Source organism: Mytilus trossulus, chromosome 14 (assembly GCF_036588685.1).
Source record: "Mytilus trossulus isolate FHL-02 chromosome 14, PNRI_Mtr1.1.1.hap1, whole genome shotgun sequence".
Classification (NCBI taxonomy): domain Eukaryota; kingdom Metazoa; phylum Mollusca; class Bivalvia; order Mytilida; family Mytilidae; genus Mytilus; species Mytilus trossulus.
Genome location: NC_086386.1, coordinates 36,057,383 through 36,079,022, shown reverse-complemented (window position 1 = coordinate 36,079,022; position 21,640 = coordinate 36,057,383). Strand labels below are relative to the sequence as shown.

General features: G+C 32.0%; 1 protein-coding gene across 20 annotated transcripts in view; it reads right to left on the bottom strand.

Annotated features, from left to right (window-relative positions):
- The window catches only part of LOC134696113 (CUB and sushi domain-containing protein 3-like), a 119,890-nt gene that overhangs the window by 3,848 nt on the left and 94,402 nt on the right, over positions 1-21,640 (bottom strand). For 14 of the 20 annotated variants that reach the window (XM_063557722.1, XM_063557721.1, XM_063557726.1 and 11 more), the window contains 3 exons: positions 2,239-2,418; positions 1,641-1,820; positions 575-754 (listed from right to left, as the gene is read on the bottom strand). In XM_063557722.1, the coding sequence (XP_063413792.1) occupies positions 575-754; positions 1,641-1,820; positions 2,239-2,418 (540 nt within the window). The remainder of the gene's footprint in view (positions 1-574; positions 755-1,640; positions 1,821-2,238; positions 2,419-21,640) is intronic. The other 6 variants (XM_063557720.1, XM_063557725.1, XM_063557733.1 and 3 more) reach the window with 5 other exon arrangements.

Below are 21,640 nucleotides of genomic sequence, written 5' to 3'. Positions count from 1 at the left end.
TTTCACATTTCCTGACCGGTGTGAGTAAGACATTTCTCCGCACTAGTGAAAAACTATTAGATTCTTGAGGACTCTCAACAGTATAAGTTTAATTATTAAAAAACCTCGGAAAGCCTCGCGCTCTAAATATCAAAATTTAATTGTCTCGAGTTGAGAAATATCGTAATACACTTGTTGCAGTTGTGGAATCTTTATTTCCTTGCAAGAATCCTCATAATTTTGAATTTGAATTTTTGATATATTGTAATTGAAAGATATTATTTTCTATTAAAAGAACATGTATTTGATTAAATTCGGAAACCTCTTTACTTTATAGTAAACTGCCTATACATTTTGTTTTGTCATAAAAAAGGTAGAAGCAAAACAATACTGAACTCCGAGAATAATCTAAAACAGAAAGTCCATAATAAAATCGCATAATCAAATGAAAAAATACATCAAACGAATGGACAACAGCTGTCATATTCCTGACCTGGCACAGGCTTTTTCAAATGTTGAAAAATCATGCTCAACCCTTTAAAAAGAAATATCGTATACGATATTTATATTAAAAGTTTCAACCAAGTGTTCTTACCGCAGACTGGAGGACGTCCACTCCAGGCTTTATCATCCTGACATTGACGAATCAGGTTGCCAGACTTCAATTCATAGCCTCTGTTACAAGCGTAAGTTATTGTGCTTTGGTAGTTTTTACCAGTCTCAGCAGTTATAGTGGCGAAGTTTACTAGAGCAAGGTCTGGACAAGATACAACCTCTGTAATAGTATTAAGCTCTAATTCATAAAGTTCATAGAATTGCTTGATTGAATAATGAAATATTTACAATTAGGTGATAATTCATAATTATGAATACTTGATCTTTAAAACAACTTCTAAATACTTACAATAAAGATAGATTAATGGAAATAAACAAAACAAAACAATCAGAACAGTATAAAATTGCTATTTTGTATGATTTTTGTTTACAAATAAGACAAATTAACCAACTTAACCAACAAATCAAAATTGCTCGAGGATGACCTTAATATATCTTGGTTTTTCTATCTTTTGAGTTTTTTTCACATTTCCTGACCGGTGTGAGTAAAATATTTCTCCGCACTAGTGAAAAACTATTAGATTCTTGAGGACTCTCAACAGTATAACATGTATAAGTTCAATTATTAAAAAAAACCTCGGAAAGCCTCGCGCTCTAAATATCAAAATTTAACTGTCTCGAGTTGAGAAATATTGTCATACACTTGTTGCAGTTGTGGAATCTTTATTTCCTTGCAAGAATCCTCATAATTTAGAATTTGAATTTTGATATATTGTAATTGAAAGATATTATTTTCTATTGAAAGAACATGTATTTGATTAAATTCGGAAACCTCTTTACTTTATAGTAAATTGCCTACACATTTTGTTTTGTCATAAAAAAAAAAGTGAAAGCAAACAAATACTGAACTCCGAGGATAATCTAAAACAGAAAGTCCCTAATAAAATCGCATTATCAAATGATAAAGTACATCAAACGAATGGACAACAGCTGTCATATTTCTGACTTGGAACAGGCATTTTCGAAAGTAGAAATCATGCTCAAGCCTTTAAAAAGAAATATCGTGTACGATATTTATATTAAAAGTTTCATCCAAGTGTTCTTACCGCAGACTGGAGGACTTCCGCTCCAGGCTTTATCATCCTGACATTGACGAATCAAGTTGCCAGACTTCAATTCATAGCCTTTGTTACAAGCATAAGTTATTGTGCCTTGGTAGTTTTTACCAGTCTCAGCAGTTATAGTGGCGAAGTTTACTGGAGCAAGGTCTGGACACGATACTATCTCTACAATAGTATTAAGCTCTAAGTCATAAAGTTCATAGAGTTGCTTGATTGAATAATGAAATATTAACAATTAGGTGATAATTCATAATTATGAATACTTGATCTTTAAAACAACTTCCAAATACTTACAATAAAGATAGATTAATGGAAATAAACAAAACAAAACAATCAGAACAGTATAAGATTGCTACTATGTATTATATCTTTTTACAATTAAACAAATTATCTTTCTAAACCAATAAATCAAAATTGCTCGAGGATGACCTTAGTATATATTTGTTTCCTTGCACAGGACAACAACTATCATGTTCCTGACCTAGTACAGGCGTTTGCATATATTGAAATTATGATTATGCCTTAAAAAAGAAATATCGTATACGATATATATATTAAAAGTGTCAGCTTCAAATGTTCTTACCGCAGACTGGAGGACTTCCACTCCAGGCTTTATCATCCTGACATTGACGAGTCAGGTCACCAGACTTCAATTCATAACCTTTGTTACAAGCGTAAGTTATATTGTCTTGGTAGTTTTTACCAGTCTCAGCAGTTATAGTGGCGGAGTTTACTGGAGCAAGGTCTGGACAAGATACTACCTCTACAATAGTATTAAGCTCTAATTCATAAAGTTAATAGAGTTGCTTGATTGAATAATATAATAATGCAAGTAGTAAATTATGATAGATTATCAATAGTTGATTCTTCTCAAATTTGTTTGTTAAAATCTTGACCGTTAGATACTAGCTATGGTATCATATTTGTTCATTTCGGTACAGTGCATAGCTTTTATACGCCATTGTTTTTCTGGTCGTTGAAGGTCGTACAATTGCCTATAATTTGTTTCCTCCACTTCATTTGAACCTTTGTACATCGCTTCTCGTTGGCAATTTTTATTTTTACATTTGTTCTTGAGAATTGTGTAAATATAAATTTTTAATTATCTATTCCTTAGAAGTAAAAGAGGGACAAAAGATACCTGAGAGGCAGTCAAACTTATAATTCGAAAATAAACTGACAAGGCCATGACCAAAAATGAAAAAGACAAACAGACAAACAATAGTACACATGACACAACATATAAAACTGAAAAATAAGCATTACGACCCTACTAAAACCTGGGGTTGATCTCAGGTGTTCCAGAAGGGTAAGCAGAGCCTGCTCCATATATGGCACCCGTCGTGTTGCTCATGTTATAATCAATCCGGTAAATAGTCTAATTCGGTAGGTCACATTCATGAAAGGGAAGAGGATTGAAGTTACGACGTAAGGAACATATCCGATATCATGTGTGAAACGGTTATTCCATAATTATGATAACGGTCAACCAACTCCGTGATGGCGTCCGTAAAATTTTCAACTTCACCATTTGGAACTCTTGGTTTAATAGCTTCCTTGTGCGAAGCAACAAATATCTTGTACGATCTTTGTATTTAATGATCTATACAGTGGACTTACCGCAGACTGGAGGACTGCCACTCCAGCTTTCATTAGCCAAACATTCACGAGTTAGGTTACCAGACTTCAATTCATAGCCGGTGATACAAGCATAAGTTATATTGTCTTGGTAGTTTATACCACTATTGTTTGTTATAGTAGTGAAATTTACTGAAGTAAGCCTAAGGTCTGGACAAGCTACTACCCCTGTAATAGTATTAACTTCATATTTATTAATAACATTTTTTTAGTAGCAAATTAGGAATGATTATCAATTATTGATTTTTTTTTTAAATCGCATTATAATTACTTAAAATCAATAAAAAAAAATCCACGTACCCATTGTTTCCATAATTTAAGTTTTGAATGGGCATCAACTACCAGATATGAAAAGGAATATGTTTCTTTTTAATCATCAGTTACAGTTTAATTTTATCAACATAAGCTAAGAAACAACAGATAATAATTTAACTTGCAAGTGAATAATTTGACCTCATTTAATCCGTATTCATGTGACCTCAAAATTATTTCCGTACCTAGAGTTTGGTTACGCATGCATTTCGCTTGTTTTCTAATTAAAAGGAAAAAGTAAAACACAAAAATACTGAACTCCGGGCAAAATTCAAAAAGGAAAGACCAAAATCAAAAGGCAAAATCAAACACAAAGGACTGTCAACATTGAATGTGTGACATGGGTAAAACATTTGACAGACTGATCTACAAAAACTCATTTATTTTCTATCTATGAACATGTATCTGTATATGTATATCTTTATCGGGTTTTATGACCGTTGGCAATCTTCGAAGGCCACCCAGTGGTTAAGTACATACTGTCCTTACTAAAATACACAAAATATGCGGATGCGAGTTCATGCATTGGACATCGTTTATTTTATTTTAGTTAAAAATCAAATATGAGAATTTGAGTCAATAGTTAAAATATGATTATATATAATGCTATACAGTATATACCTTTTATGAGCCATAGATACAATGTTTGAATATGTTAAATTGTCAGTGAGTTTGTATCCAGTCGTCCTGTTGTAGGGGCATACATCGTGGTTTCATATAATGAAGGTCTTCAGTTCGATTCCTAGCACAGATACTGGAAATTTGATTTGTTTTTTTTCGTTAAAGTTGGTGCTCCTTCCGCATATTTCGAGTTTTTTATTCGACATTCCCACCAAAATATTACAGAACAAAAAGCATGCAAAACAAAGAAACTCGAGGTAGGCTGCTCTGGTAAGGGCGATCCTCCCTTAGAGTGTTAGTTGGGATGTAAATTTAAAGACACGTGACTGATTCTTATATCGAAAGAATGTGTTCAGCTAAAAATCTACGGGAAATAGATAGCTTGAAGTGATCTCATATTAAATGCGAATATTTTCTGATATGGACTTTTATGTAAATTTATTTTTTCAGATATACCTCTTATTTAAATTCTATTTACTTTTCTTTCTTTTTAGTTAAATCACCATGTAATGTTAGTGCATTTATAAGAAGTAACTAAATTAATATTTCCGGCAAAAGGTTTTTAATAATAAAATCAACTAACATTTAATAATAAACATATAATGATTTAAAATTTAAGATTCAGTTTACTTTTAACTTTTATAATTAAATAGATATTTACATGCAATCGTATTATGTATATAACAAGTAGCAATTCGTGCAATCTATGTTCCCGTCCGTCTTGTTACAATGCGATTGGCCGAGATTCAAAGGTTAGATATGGAGATAAGTGCCATTTTATTACCGAGACGAGAGCATTATTAAAGTAAGTAATATAAATATTTATCATATATTTAGTACAAAATACAGCTATTTTGTATATCTAATAAAGGTTCGTTTTTCCAGTCTGTATCACCTACCCTGTATCGCATACCCCGTATCGCATAGCTAAACCCGTATCGCATACCCCGTATCGCATGGTAAAATCCGTATCGCATACCTTTTTTTTTTTTTTTTTTTTTTTTAATACAGTAAGTTTTTTTGTTTTTTTTTTTGCTTAAGAATTTTTTTTTTAAAATAAGTAAATTTTTTGAATGACGTCATTGTTTGGTATGTAACGTCACGAACGTCAAGTTTTCATATTGTATGCGACGTCACAAACATCAAGCTTTTACAACATATTTTTTGGCACACTAAATGCAACTATGAAAAATACAAAACACTCAAATAAATACAATAATAAACAAAATATTTTCAAAACAACAGATTGTAAGGTAACCCAGGTGCTTCGTATAAATAATTGAGCAGTTATTTTAAGGCTTTGAAACAAGACAAAAGCAGAACTGAAGGTAACCCAGTGCTATGGATCAGAAAACAGTTCATATAATATAATACTCTTCTGTTGAAATATATGATAAAGCGTATAATACATGGCAAAATCCGTATCACATGCCGTATCACCCTCGACCAATATCATCCCTTGGGCCTAAAGGCCCTCGGGCTGATATTGATGTCTCGGGATGATACGACATATGATACGGATTTTGCCATGTATTATTCTCTATATATATACGAGTCTAAATTGAAAACTACGTTCAAACCTATGACTGCGTTGGATAAAAACATATATATATTAGACGAGTTGTATATATATATATATATATATCCATTATCAAAGCCAACTATGTTCCCAGTTAATTGCATTAAGTGTTAGATTTTGAACACTTCAGGAAATTGTGTTGCTTTAACTAATATTCAAGTCTAATGAATTAATCATATTTAACTTACGTTCTTCACATGGACTTTCACAAGGCGTACACAAAGCTGCGTCACTTGGCACAACATCGGTAGTACCTGGTAGAGAAAAAAAATGATTACACAGGAATAAATTGTAATGCAACATATAAGTTGCCTGTTTCTGTGTATATAGATATAAGAAGATGTGGTGTGAGTGCCAATGAGACAACTCTCCACCCATATACATATTAATATGAATATGATAAATGTCTCTTTAAAAGTGGGATGAAAGATACCAGAGGGACAGTCAAACTTATAAATCGAAAATAAACTGACACCGCCATGGCTAAAAAAGAAAAAAGACAAACAGCGAAACGTTCGTATCAAGAATGTGTCCTTCGTACACGGATGCTCAAAGAATGGAAGAGAGGAATGTGTCAAAGAAACAACAACCAAACAAAAGAGCCAATAACAGCAGAAAGCCATCATACGAGACAAAAATCTTCATCCAGAGGAAGGATTCAGATTGCCTCAAACTAAAATTGTGTACTGGTTTAGTGAAAAAGGACCTTATACTCTACTCAAGAAGATATAAATTAAATAAACAAAAACAAAACCCATACAAAACAAGCAATTGCCAGAATCTCCTCAATTGGTACAGGCGCTAAAAAGTGACAGAGTTAAACGTGTTATGTGAGATCTGAACCTTCCACCTTTACCAGAATTTTTACCCTGAAACGGGAGAGACGAACGGACGAACGAACGGACGGACGAACGGACGGACGAACGGACCAATAGACCAAAAAGATAAATATATCAACAAATATATTTAAAAGCATTCATTTAATTAATTCATAAACGATGTCGTTCTTTTGACCACGATGTTTTAACAAAAAAATGAAAAAAACTATTAAAAATTGTGATATAGCATTCCAATTAAATTTACCCCAGAAATGATAGGTTGATAAAAAAAATATGAAGGGGATAGCTTACGGACGGACGGCTGATAAACATTGATGCTGAAAGACTAATAAACGAATTAGATATAACACAGCAACATTTCTTACGATGCATATCATTATAAGAAATGTGTTTTTGTCATACTTCATCTACATGCCTGCAGATTTATTTGTTTATACATGTTATATACAGGCAAACTCCATCTATCTTTCCCTATTAGTTCTTTTTTCCTTCACACAAATGGTTTCAGAATAATTCCACTTTTCTACAATTCGAAGGTTTGTTTAGCCACTGTTGTTTAGATCGGTGTTTTAGGCATTTCGACACGTTTTCTTGGCTTTTTCTTGTGGTACTATCTCTTAATCTATCTCAGTGAAATTACAACTCAGTCAACAGATAGTTGTGGCATTGATGCTTATACCACACCTGCGTATTTATACAGTTTCTCTAACAAATTACCTGTCTTTTGCAGCATGTGTATTTTTGGTTCCAAGTGTATTGACAAAACGTACTACACAGTGGGTCAGAATTATCTGTCTTTTGCAGCGTATGTACTTTGGGTTCTGATGTATATTGACAAAATGTACAACACAGTGGGTTAGAATAACCTGTCTTTTGCAGCGTGCGTATTTTTTTGGTTCTGATGTATATTGACAAAACGTACTACACAGTGGGTCAGAATTACCTGTCTTTTGCAGCGTGTGTACTTTGGGTTCTGATGTATATTGACAAAATGTACAACACAATGGGTCAGAATTACCTGTCTTTTGCAGCGTGCGTATTTTTTGTTCTGATGTATATTGACAAAACGTACTACACAGTGGGTCAGAATTACCTGTCCTTTGCAGCGTGCGTATTTTTGGTTCTGATGTATATTGACAAAACGTACTACACAGTGGGTCAGAATTACTTGGTTGACTGTTTGCTGGAGGATTGAATGCCCTTTCATTTGGAAATATAGTAGTATCCACATCTGAATATTTCAAATTTAATTAACAAATATTAAAATTAAAATAACTATAGTTATGTTTATGGTATACACATCTACCTTGTTTGCAATTAACGGAGAATAAAATATTCAGCGAAAAAGGATGTAGTTTACAAGGGTGATTTTTTTTTTATTAAATATAAAAAAAAATCATAAATTTGATCATTTGTCATATTTATCAGCAAGTGTATACTGTGTTGACAAATGTAAAGATAAGCATGGCAAATAATTAAACAATATTAAAGAAAAACATATTTATTTGGAACATCTGAACAGTTTTGTTATTCTGATTAGGTAGGTTTACTCAGAAACACACATTGTTAGTCGGCTCGGGAACACTTGATTCTAATCAGTAACATTTAGTTCTATTCAGCAGGAAAAACATATTTCAATCAGCAGTTGAACTAGTAATATTGATGAATTTCTAGAACTGCCTTAAAGTCAGAAGGTTTTGAAAAAAAATCATACATATATTTGGTAAGCAGATTTACATACCCAAAAATTATATTCCTAGAAAAGAGGACGTTCATAATATTTGTCCACTATATTTGTTTAGCAATATGTATCACTGACCTTTGATTTTATTTTTCTAACTTCTTGACAGCGGCTTGTCAACTTCTCAACATAAATATTATCATTTTTGTATCTTTGTTTTTAAGACTTGTATTGACCTCAAAATAGTAACAAAGACAACATCTTAAAGAACAAGAATACAAGTCATTCCTAGACATTCAAACATACAAACATACAAACGTTTAATCATCAGATAAAGATAAATTTAAACTAAGATGACTGATGAAAAAAATAATAATACCTGATAATAAGTAGAAGTAAAACAAGTTGTCAGTGACCTTTGTGAATTTCATACAAAGATATAACCATCTACTACCTCCAAATGGCCCTTCAGAATAGCTGCTATCGCTCCTAAAACAGAATAGAAATAAAATAAAAAAGGAAATATATTAATACATATGACCTACTTCGGCCCGCATACATTGCAGGGTATTAGTTTAATCAGCTTATTGTATTTGTAACTATGGCAAGTCTTCTCACTAAACAACGTTTGGGTTAATAAAACAGGTATGGTGTTATTGGTATAGTCTTGAATAGATTTGTTACATTTTTTCGTCTTCTAAGCCGTTTTCGGCACTTTCTTCTTATTTTTCCGGATCACCCACATATGATAAGGTTCGTATCGATAAAAACAATTTTTTTAGGGGGATCGTTATTTGTCTTTGTTGTACCAGGCTCTTAGATTTCTCGTCGACCTAGGAAGTTTGATAGTCCCTTTTGTAACTCCTGCCTCTTATCAAAAACTTTACCTTTGGTAGCTATGACATAAGAGTATGAAAATCGTTAGCTCATTAGTGTGAAAACAGAAGTATTAGTTGAACTGAATGTTTGTTTTTGTTTTGCTTTTACTGGATGTATTACGTTAGGTTACATCTTGTGCAATTGAAAAAAACGTTTGTAATTAGCAACTCGGGTAAATACTTTTCAGAATAGATAATTTGTTTTATTATATCAAAATCAGAAATAACTAGAATCTGATGTGGAACAGATGCATATTCAACAAGTATTATAAATAGAACAATGTTTATAATAGTTTTAACTATGACTTTTACACATTATTTGATAAATCGAATTCTAAAAGGATCGACCCTTATTTGAATCGCTATCAAATATAAAAAGGGGGAACAGTGCGACTAGCATGGTTATGTGTATCTAATTTAATGATAAGAAATCAAAAGAAGCTATTATAACGGGATATATTATATAGTCTTACTTAAAAACAACAACAGATTCTGTATCTGACAATGTTAAGTCAGATATGCACGTCCAATCGTTCATTGTCGTTCCAACTACATTTAAATTTATTGATGAATCTGGTAAAACTGTATTCTGAAACCTAAGTGTAGTTGTTACCGGTTGGTTATCATCTGGTTTGGTATAATTATAAATCCATTCCGTATTCCTGAGTTCTGGAGGCAGTACACAAATTGCATCTAAAAAGAGGTTTATTTTAATAAGCAGTATTTACATGTATGTTGCGTATAAAAATATCATACTGATGTCAATATTTCTTAAAAATCTGTACTTAAATTTTGGTAACCTCGGAACAAATAAATCCGGACGCATCTCCAAACCAAAACATATTTCTTCTATGGAGCCTTTATTTGCTTCACAATATGCAGTTACCGAGAATAAATGAAATTATAAAGCACCTATTACGTAGTCGTATTTATCTATATATGTGATTCAAGAAATCTTCCAAGATGGTTGAAATGCTTTTCCGTAGTCGTCAAATGACAATTTTAAACTATCATGTGAGACAATTTCAGATTGCATTTGTGGGGGTGTCGAATTAGCCGCATCTGTCAGATGACTCGTACCGTTGTAATTGGAATTCATGTATAATGATCAGTCAAATCAGTTGATCATTCTAATCGTCAAGGAGAAATGAACGCTACCACATTTTCCTATATCTATCTATGTTTTTTGTTGAGTTTTTGTGAACTTATCTTTGTTTTTTTCTCATTTTTTTCTTTCGACCATGGTGGAGTCTTTTCTTGGACAAAAGAGTTCTAAATTCCCCCTTTGCACAGTTTTCTCACTTAAAAATACAAATAACTAGAGTTGCATTCAACAAATATTTACATTTTACGATTTTAAGAAATGAAGCATACTATATTAACATAATAATATCACTAGAATGTTACTTAAGAAATCATGTTGTCTTTTAGCGTACATGGATATCTGTTAACCCACTTTTAGATTTAATGCAACACAGTCGATTGTTTAAAACGATGCTTTTTTTTTTCTTTTAGAAATAAATCCTTAGTCATATGTTATGAAAAAAAATCATCCATTACGTCGTTTTAAAGATTAAACAGATGTCTACTATTTAAGGTGACTGGGGTGTGTTAAATGAAATATGCAAATTTCGATAGTATTATGTAATAAATTTGTAACACGTCTCGTGTTATTATAGAAAAATGGGTCTTTTTTATTATATTTGATAAATTTACGGTCGTATTTAACAAAATTAAAAGAATGTCTAGAATGATTCATTTTTTTCAATTTAGTAACATAAGGGAAGGGTACTCCGATATAAGGCGAGATACTGCTGATAATGCAAGTTTTAGAACAGAGCGGCGTAAGATACCAGAGGAACAGTCAAACTCATAGATCGAAAATAAACCGACTTCTCAAAGGTTAAAGAGACAAAAGACAAGAAAAGATGCATGTTTAGAAAAATTTCAATTTGGGGAAAATTTTCGGGAATGGGTTAAAATGTTACTAAAAAATGCTAAAACTTGTTTAATGACTAACGGTTTTCAATCAAGATACGTCCCAATTTCTAGATCAATCCGTCAGGGCTGTCCAATATCGCCGATGCTTTACATTTTACAAGCAGAGCCGATGGCAGCCACAATTAGGGCTAATCCGAAAATTCAAGGAATAAATTTACCCCACCCTGACATAAAAAATGAAAAGAAAGAGGTTAAGATTAACATGTTTGCAGACGATACACAATTTTTTAATAGAACAGAGGAATCAATAGAGGAAACATTCAAGGTTTTATAAATATATGAGAAAGCATCGGGTGCTAAGATAAATTATGAAAAGACTGTAGGGGTATATTTGGGTCGTTGGAAAAATAAAACACCAAAATATAAAAAAAATTAGGTGGTCTAGCGAACCAATTAAAGCATTGGGAGTCATGCATTGATATAGTGTTGATATAGAAGCTATATGGTTAGAAAAAATAAAGAAGATTAAGGCGTGTCTTGAGGTTTGGAAATCTCGTGACCTAACATTGAAGGGCAGAGTCTTAATATTAAAATCATTGATCATTTCTAAAATAGGGTTCGAAATCGAAATGCGAGGTATACCTGAAAAATATAAAAAAGAAATAAACAATGTCATGTGGAATTTTATATGGCAGGGGAAAGTAAATTTAATTAAAAGGGACGTGTGTTGCTTACCGTTAGAAGAAGGGGGGATTGGTATGATCAATATAGACTCGTTCATTAAATCCAAACAAATCAAAAGTATGCAAAAGATTTTAAGATCAAAAACCGATAACTGGAACACAATAGCCAAATGGTGGCTACAGAAGTTTGATATCAAATATAATTGTAATAATTTTTTAGCAAAGTGTTCGGACTTACGAGGATTGCAAATGGAAAATTTTCCAAAATACTATCTTGAGTTAATTAAAACGTGGTCAAAATTTTTAAGTATACAAAGTCCAATAAATAAAAACGATATCCTAAACCAACAACTTTTTGGAAACATAAAAATTCAATACAATAAAAAACCTATTTTTTTCCCTAACTTCGGAAAAAGTGGAATTCATACAATAAAAGATATTTGGGATGAAGAAACGAAAAACATCAATAGCGACAACTTTATATACAATACTCTTAAAGATAAGAGAAACTGGATCTCGGAATGGGCAAGGCTGAAATTAGCTATTCCTAAATTGTTCAAGGACAGACTAAAAAACGTCCACGTTGATCCAGAACCCCCCAAAAATGGTTATTATATTAAAAATACATTTGAATTTTACGATAAACAGAATAAAGTAGTAATCCCAAGTGAGATATCTTTGAAATTAATCCAATATTCGTTAAATTTAGATATAGTTCCAAACTGTCAAATAAAATGGAATATTCAGTATAATTCGGAATTACCGTGGAAAAAGATCTGGATAAATTTAAATAAAAGTATGTCCTCTAGGAAAGCAAATCAGATTAGCTGGAAAATTGTTCATAACATTATCTATACGGAGCAAAAACTATTTAGAATGGGCAAATCAAATAATGGCAAATGCCATTTTTGTAAAACAGAAAACGAAACTCTCACACACCTTTTTCACAACTGTAACATTATAATGGTTGTTTGGGAACACATTTTTGATGCGCTTAAAACATATAATGTACTAAATAACACAGTATATATTCCATTGAGCGAAGAACTTATCATGCTAGGAATGTACGATTACAAAAAAAAAGTACAATGCCATAACTAATACGATTATGAATACAGTTAAATGGATTATTTGGAAATGTAGGAATATAATCAAATATCAGTCTAAAAGTTTTACTTCCAGTCAATTGATAGCATATGCAAAAAGGGAACTGGGAAGTTTAATTGAATCTATGGACAAATCATTATCATCCAAAAAAGAAAATTTTGCAGCTGAAATAAAACTTATAATAAATCTTATACATTAGTAAGTGACGAAATAATTTGTACTTACTTTCTTTTCCTTTTTAGAACATAATACATCCAACGATAGAAATATACAATACACGCATTTACAAGGTCGAGCATGTGACCTATAAAACCACTGACCGACACATAACAATGTAATCCAGGTGTTAAAAGTACAAAAAATTAAATGCCAATTATATAAGTAAAGGTAAATTATTGTGTAGATTGTAGTGTGTTTTGGGGGACTTTTATTAATGTATTTTATTTACTGTAGAATATTGTGAACATTTTATACGCAAACTCAATCTGTGTAATTAATATGAATGTATAACTTATGTATGGAAAAAAATATTAAATAGATTTTTTTTTTATGATAGAGTCCACCGTTTATCCCTGGACGTTGGATCATTGTAAACACAGGGCCCCTTGTGTATTCTTCCCTGAGTTATACAAGGAAAATGTAATCAGGTGATTTTCAATAAATGTATTTCAAGTCTTAAAAAAAAAAAAAAAAAAAAAATATAAAAAAAAAAAAGAAAAGATGCACAAGACACAACATAGAAATCTAAAGACTAAGAAACACGTTCCGCATTAAAAATGGGGTGATCTCATGTTCTCCGGAATGGTAAGCAGATCCTGTTCTACATTTGTCATCCGTCGTGTTGATCATGTCATTACAATTCCGGTAGATAATTTTATTCGGTAGGTTATATTCATAAAAAGGGAACTGATTCGACAGAAGGAACATATCTGACAACATCTGTGATAATGAGTATTAAATTAACAGATATATCATTGCTACGATTCTGACATAATTCAATATATATATAGATTCTTATATTGATAACAATGGATTATCGGATTCATTCAATCGAGATAGTTCAATTGTCAATTTTTAAGTCATAGCCTCGTCACGGACTTTAGAATTTACAATTTAACTATTGATATTATATAAATCCGATAATTCACGAGTAACTATGTAAGAAACTGTTTTCCTAGAGATTAGAAGATCAATTTTAATTTTTTTTGTGTTTAATGAAAACTCTTTCGAGTGCCTTCTACATTCTACAAAGTTGTCAGTTTCATTAACACCTGTTAGAATATTTTGATACATCTAGTGAGCTAACAATGGTTTAATTGACCATTAATTAATCCAATTATCTTCTGAGATAACCGACAACATATGTACACATGTGTACACGTTGTTTAAAAAATGTTATACAACGGATTCAAAAAGGGTTCAATGCTCATAAATTAAGAGAACGATTTTTCTACAAAAAAGGGACGAAAGATACCAAAGGGATTGTCAAACTCATAAATCTTAAACAAACTGACAACGCCATGGCTAAAAATTAAAAAGACAAGCCGAAAAAAAATAGTAAACATGACACACCATAGAAAACTAAAGAATAAACAACACGCACTCAACAAAAACTAGGGGTGATCTCAGGTGCTCTGGAAGGGTAAGCAGATCCTGCTCCACATGTGGCACCCGTCGTGTTGCTTATGTGATTACAAATCCGGTAAATAGTCTAATTCGGTAGGTCACATTCATGAAAGGGAAGGGGATTGTAGTTACGACGTAAGGAACATATCCGATATCATTTGTGAAACGGTTATACCATAACGGTCAACTAACTCGTGATGGCGTCCGTAAAATTTACGAAGGGATAATTTCAACTTATGATTTGGAACTCTTGGTTTAGTAGCTTCCTTGTGAGCAGCAACCCTCTCTCAAGAAAATCATGATAAGAAATGCATGCACGAGCATATCGTATTAATTGGGAGATATGTACCCCGTATACAGGTGCTGCTGGAATGTTGCTACTAAGAAATGGAAAGTTCACAATTGGAAAGCTGAAATCATCTCTTTTGTCGTAAAGTTTTGTTTTCAACCGACCTTCAATGTCAATTTCTAGATGTAAGTCAAGATATGAAGCCGACTTAACTGTATCTGTTGTATCCATTATCTCTAGTTCGATGGGATAGATGCGTTCCACATAGTCATCAAATTTTGAATTGTTTAGTGAAAGAACATCATCTATATAGTGGAAAGTAGAGTTAAAGGATATTGCTCTCTTCTTATCTTTCGTCCTAAAAAGTTCCTGCATGAAGTCAGCCTCATATTAATTAAGAAACAAGTCGGCAAGTAGAGGAACACAGTTTGTTCCCATTGGAATGCCGACAGTCTGTAGAAAAACACGTCCTCCGAACGTAACAATTATGTTGTCAATCCAGAAATCAAGCATCTTGATAATATCAGTTTCAGAGAATTTTTTGTTTGAATCAGAGTGATTCTTTACAAAGTAGGATTTATCCCTCCCTAAAACAAGATACTTGTATCTACGTTGGCCATTCTTTTTTTATGAAGCAAGTAATACCAACTCTTTCAAAGTAAACGTGAAATAATAAAGTAAATAAGGTAAATAAGGTCTTTCGTAAATGTTGTCTCATCTATAACAGCAAGTACATTTTTGCTTCTGTCATCTGGTGTCAAGATAAGTTAACCATGATATCGGAATTTGTATTCGTCGTCTGTGGCACCCAGTTAGAATATTGTCTTGGATTTTTAATTTCAAAAGATTTTAGAGGCATTTAATCTCACAAATGTGAAATCCAAACGTCATCATATGCAGTGTCAAAATAGAATAATATTGCATCTGGTCATGTTATAACTGTCTACCTTGGTATCGTAATTAATGAACAACTAAGAGAGTTGTTAGCTAAGGGACCAAAATACAGAATTGTCAATCAACTGGACAAAGAACTTCAGTTTACTGATGCATGCATTTGTGAGATATGCTGGAAAATGGGTAAAGAGTAAACTATATGAACCAGAACTAGACACTTTATCTGAATGGATCAAAGCTATTCGATCAATAATTCAGAAGCGCATTCAGAAACTAATATGAACTATGAGCATAATATATCAGTATACTGATACCAAAACTTCACAAAACTCCGTATAAAGACCGATACATAGCTGGATCATCAAGATGTTCGACTAATCATCTTTCTAAAGTGTTGACTATATTTGAACAGTAAAAGATGGCCTCCAAACATATAGTGATAAGCTTTATTCACCGAGTTGTGTCAATCAGATGTGAATTTTCAAAACAATCTACAGATCTACTGCTAAATCTCAGATCACAATCTCTGCAATTTTGTAGCAACACTTAGACTTGATTTTTCTACGCTTGACACTACTATCACCCATCAAAAGATTTACTTCATCACGTCATTTAACATATATTGTTCTATAAAAAATGGGAATCGTAGATATTATTTTATTGTTTTGGGTTTTAATAACTCTTATTTTTTGAAGAACCACACTAATTCTTTCAGACAATACAGTGATGATGATATTTACAAAATGCTTTACTTTTTAATCGACCATATATTTATAAGTTTGATGAGTTTAGACTTGATATTTCAATGGTTACTAATTGTGCACTCTTTTAGCCAACTTGTTTTTGTACTCGTATTAAGCAAAATTCATTCACAACCTTCTAAAAGACAAACAGAAAAATCACCTTGCAAATTTCTTTAGTTTTACTTTCAGATATATTGGTGATGTCCTATCACTGAATAATTCATTTTAGTCAGTACTTGCATCAAATATATTTCATATATTCCAATGAAATTTACATTTAGAATATTACTGGTACAAGGAGGACTGCTTCATACCTTGATCTTTTCCTCAATATTAATATTGATACAAATGGACGACTGCAAACTAAAATCGATGACAGTCATGATGATTTCAACTTCCCAATGATCAAATTCACATTTCTCAGCAGTAATCTGCTCTCCGATGTATGATATGAACATATCTCATTGAAACGGTATGCTCGTGCAGGTTAACAATATTCTAATTTCATAAAGAGGGGTGTTCTTCCTACGCTTTAGTCTAAATTCAACAAATAAAGATAGTCGGTAAGATAAATTAGTTACATACTGTGCTAGTGACCTAATATGATATATACAGGGTAAGTAAATTCCATATGGGGTTCGCGCTTCGCTCTCACCCCATATGGAATTTACTGACCCTGTATATATCATATTAGGACACTAACACACTATGTAACTAATAATATTTCCTCATGCATAGAAAATAAATGTGCACTATTACACGAGAAGAAGGGCGTTGATTCGAATTCGGTTATTTGTAGAAGATATGCCTAAAGTTCTGAAAGAGGTTTCCTTGAACAATTTGTAGATCCAGTAATATAATATCGATTTGTGAAAGGAAACCTATTTAATGTGAGTAACCAGTAGCCTAAACATTAAATTCGCTATCTTGGATGGAAAGTGAATGAATCAAGTCAGATTTCAAAGCATTCAGCTTTTGATTTTTATTTAACGTTTTACATGCAAAATTCGACTGGTAATCTTATATAAATGTTTGACATCGGGTGTTTTTTTCTTATAATTCATAATCACCATAGATACCAGGCTTTAATGAGTGTACACCAAACGTGCGTTTCATCTTATAAGACTGATCTGTGAGGCGCTAATCACATAAGGCTAAATTAAGTACGACGTCGCAGGACTTTACAGACCCTAAGTTCCGAGAGATAATGCTTAAAACAGTGATGGTTATATATTCTATGGCAGAAAATACTCAGTATTTCGAAATATTCGCATTTTTGTAAACGGTCATTTCATAATTATTGACACATCAATGCTTATAATGTCAAAACAAAAGTACTGACTTCTGAACTAGTGATATATAAATCTCACAAATGACAATAAAAAAAGTTATAAAAGACAAACAATTACAGAAAAAGATTTAAGAATAAGTTACCTGTGATTGGTGAAAGCAGTAACAGATTAATGACTACTGTCATCGGATTAACAAAACGAATCTTGAAATCCATTCTCAAATCAATCCGTTGTAAACCTTCTGACTTATTATTTTAACCAGAAATATTCTATACCAGATGATACACTCGCTTTAATGTTGAATTTCACGTAGGTTGACAGAAATAAACATCTTGTTGTACATATCGTGTTTATCATTATATTGAAATTAAAAACGCATTAGCCATAGATGAATGATTTTCTGATGGATAAACAATTTGTCAGAGGCTAAAGAAACGATAAACATTTGAAGTTATTGGTAATGTTAAAGCAACAGGATCTACAATTGTATAATATTGTTATGAACTGATAACACTCTTTCTTTTATATATATATTCATATATTTTTTAAAATATTTACTTTTTGTCATCATTTTGACGTTCGTTGTCGTCGTCAAAACCTTTTTTAACAAGTATTAATTTCTGAGACTTAAAAATGTTTCTAAAGTATTCTGTTTTCGCTTAGGGATTCAAATGTTAAAGGTCTTCCGTAAATGTTGTCTCATCTATAAGGGCAAGTACATTTTTGCTTCTGTCATCTGGTGTCAAGATAAGTTAACCACGATATCGGAATATGTATTCGTCTTCTGTGGCACCCAGTTAGAATATTGTCTTGGATTTTTAATTTCAAAAGATTTTAGAGGCCTTTAACCTCACAAATGTGAAATTTAAACGTCCTCATATGCATTGTCAAAATAGAATAATATTCCATCTGGTCATGTTATAACTGTCTACTTTGGTATCGTAATTAATGAACAACTAAGAGAGTTGTTAGCTAAGGGACCAAAATACAGAATTGTCAATCAACTGGACAAAGTTAACTGATGCATGCATTTGTGAGCTATGCTGGAAAATGGGTAAAGAGTTAACTATATGAACCAGAACTAGACACTTTATCTGAATGGATCAAAGCTATTCGATCAATCATTCAGAAGCGCATTCAGAAACTAATATGAACTATGAGCATAATATATCAGTATACAGATACCAAAACTTCACAAAACTCCGTATAAAGACCGATACATAGCTGGATCATCAAGATGTTCGACTTATCATCTTTCGAAAGTGTTGACTATTTTTTTCACGGTAAAATATGGCTTTCAAAAATATAATGATAAGCTTTATTCACCGAGTTGTGTCAATCAGATGTGAATTTTCAAAAATTCTACAGATCTACTGTTAAATCACAGATCACAATCTCTGCAATTTTGTAGCAACAATAAGACTTGATTTTTCTACGCTTGACATCATCCATCAAATGATTTACTTCATCACGTCATTAAACATATCTTGTTCTATAAAAAATGGGAATCGTAGATATTCAAAATTAATTGTTTTGGGTTTTAATAATTCTTATTTTTTGACGAACCACACTGATTCTTTCAGAAAATACAGTGAAGATGATATTTGCAAAATGCTTTACTTTTAATCGACCATACATTTATATGTTTGATGAGTTAAGACTTGATATTCCAATGGTTACTAATTGTGCACTCTTTTTGCCAACTTGTTTTTGTACTCGTATTAAGCAAAATTCATTCACAACCTTCTTACAAACAGAAAAATCACCCTGCAAATTTCTTTTGTATAACTATTGATACATCAATGCTAATAATGGCGAAACAAAAGTACTGACTTCTGGACTAGTGATATACAAATCTCACAAATGACAATAAAAAAAAACGTTATAAAGGACAAACAATTACAGAACAAGATTTATGAATAAGTTACCTGTGATTGTTGAAAGCAGCAACAGATTAATGACTACTGTCATCGGATTAACAAAAAGAATCTTGAAATCCATTCTCAAATCCATCCGTTGTAAACCTTCTGACTTGTTATTTTAATCAGAAATATTTTATACCAGATGATACATTCGCTTTAATGTTGAATCTCACGATATGTTGACAGAAATAAACATCTTGTTGTATTACCAATGTAGTTTCAACTGATCGGGCGGAGTTTCATTTTAATTTGCATATGGACAGTCTATTAGAAGATGTGTGTGATAAGGATGAATTCCGTTATAATCATTATAGATTTCTAATCACTTATCAGTGTTACCAAATGGATATACAAATGAGCCGAGTGTGTGATATGGGACGAATAACTGGACACTTCAGTGGTGAGTTTATCCCAAAACACCTGTCTATAGATGGACTGGTCTTGATACGCGAACCGGTTAAACCCCGCCCAGTCAAGAAGTGAAATAAATCAAGTAATACATATCGTTGTTATCATCATATTGAATTTTAAAACGCATTAGCCATAGATGAATGATTTTCTGATGGATTAACAATTTGTCAGAGGATAAAGAAACGATAAACATTTGAAGTTATTGGGATTGGTAAAGCAACAGGATCTACAATTGTATAATATTGTTTTGAACTGATAACACTCTTTCTTTTATATATATATTCATCTATTTTTTAAAATATTTACTTTTTGTCATCATTTTGACGTTCGTTGTCGTCGTCAAAACGTTTTTTACTCTATTACTTTAACAAGTATTAATCTCTGAGACTGAAAAATGTTTTTAAAGTATTCTGTTTTCGCTGAGGGAATCAAATGTTAAAGGTCTTCCGTAAATGTTGTCTCATCTATAAGGGCAAGTACATTTTTGCTTCTGTCATCTGGTGTCAAGATAAGTTAACCACGATATCGGAATTTGTATTCGTCGTCTGTGGCACCCAGTTAGAATATTGTCTTGGATTTTTAATTTCATAAGATTTTAGAGGCATTTAACCTCACAAATGTGAAATCTAAACGTCCTCAAATGCATTGTCAAAATAGAATAATACTCCATCTGGTCATGTTATAACTGTCTACCTTGGTATCGTTATTAATGAACAACTAAGAGAGTTGTTAGCAAAGGGACCAAAATACAGAATTGTCAATCAACTGGACAAAGAATTTCAGTTTACTGATGCATGCATTTGTGAGATATGCTGGAAAATGGGTAAAGAGTTAACTATATGAACCAGAACTAGACACTTTATCTGAATGGATCAAAGCTATTCGATCAAACATTCAGAAGCGCATTCAGAAACTAATATGAACTATGAGCATAATATATCAGTATACAGATACCAAAAACTTCACAAAACTCCGTATAAAGACCGATACATAGCTGGATCATCAAGATGTTCGACTTATCATCTTTCGAAAGTGTTGACTATTTTTTTCACGGTAAAATATGGCTTTCAAAAATATAATGATAAGCTTTATTCACCGAGTTGTGTCAATCAGATGTGAATTTTCAAAAATTCTACAGATCTACTGTTAAATCACAGATCACAATCTCTGCAATTTTGTAGCAACAATAAGACTTGATTTTTCTACGCTTGACATCATCCATCAAATGATTTACTTCATCACGTCATTAAACATATCTTGTTCTATAAAAAATGGGAATCGTAGATATTCAAAATTAATTGTTTTGGGTTTTAATAATTCTTATTTTTTGACGAACCACACTGATTCTTTCAGAAAATACAGTGAAGATGATATTTGCAAAATGCTTTACTTTTAATCGACCATACATTTATATGTTTGATGAGTTAAGACTTGATATTCCAATGGTTACTAATTGTGCACTCTTTTTGCCAACTTGTTTTTGTACTCGTATTAAGCAAAATTCATTCACAACCTTCTTACAAACACAA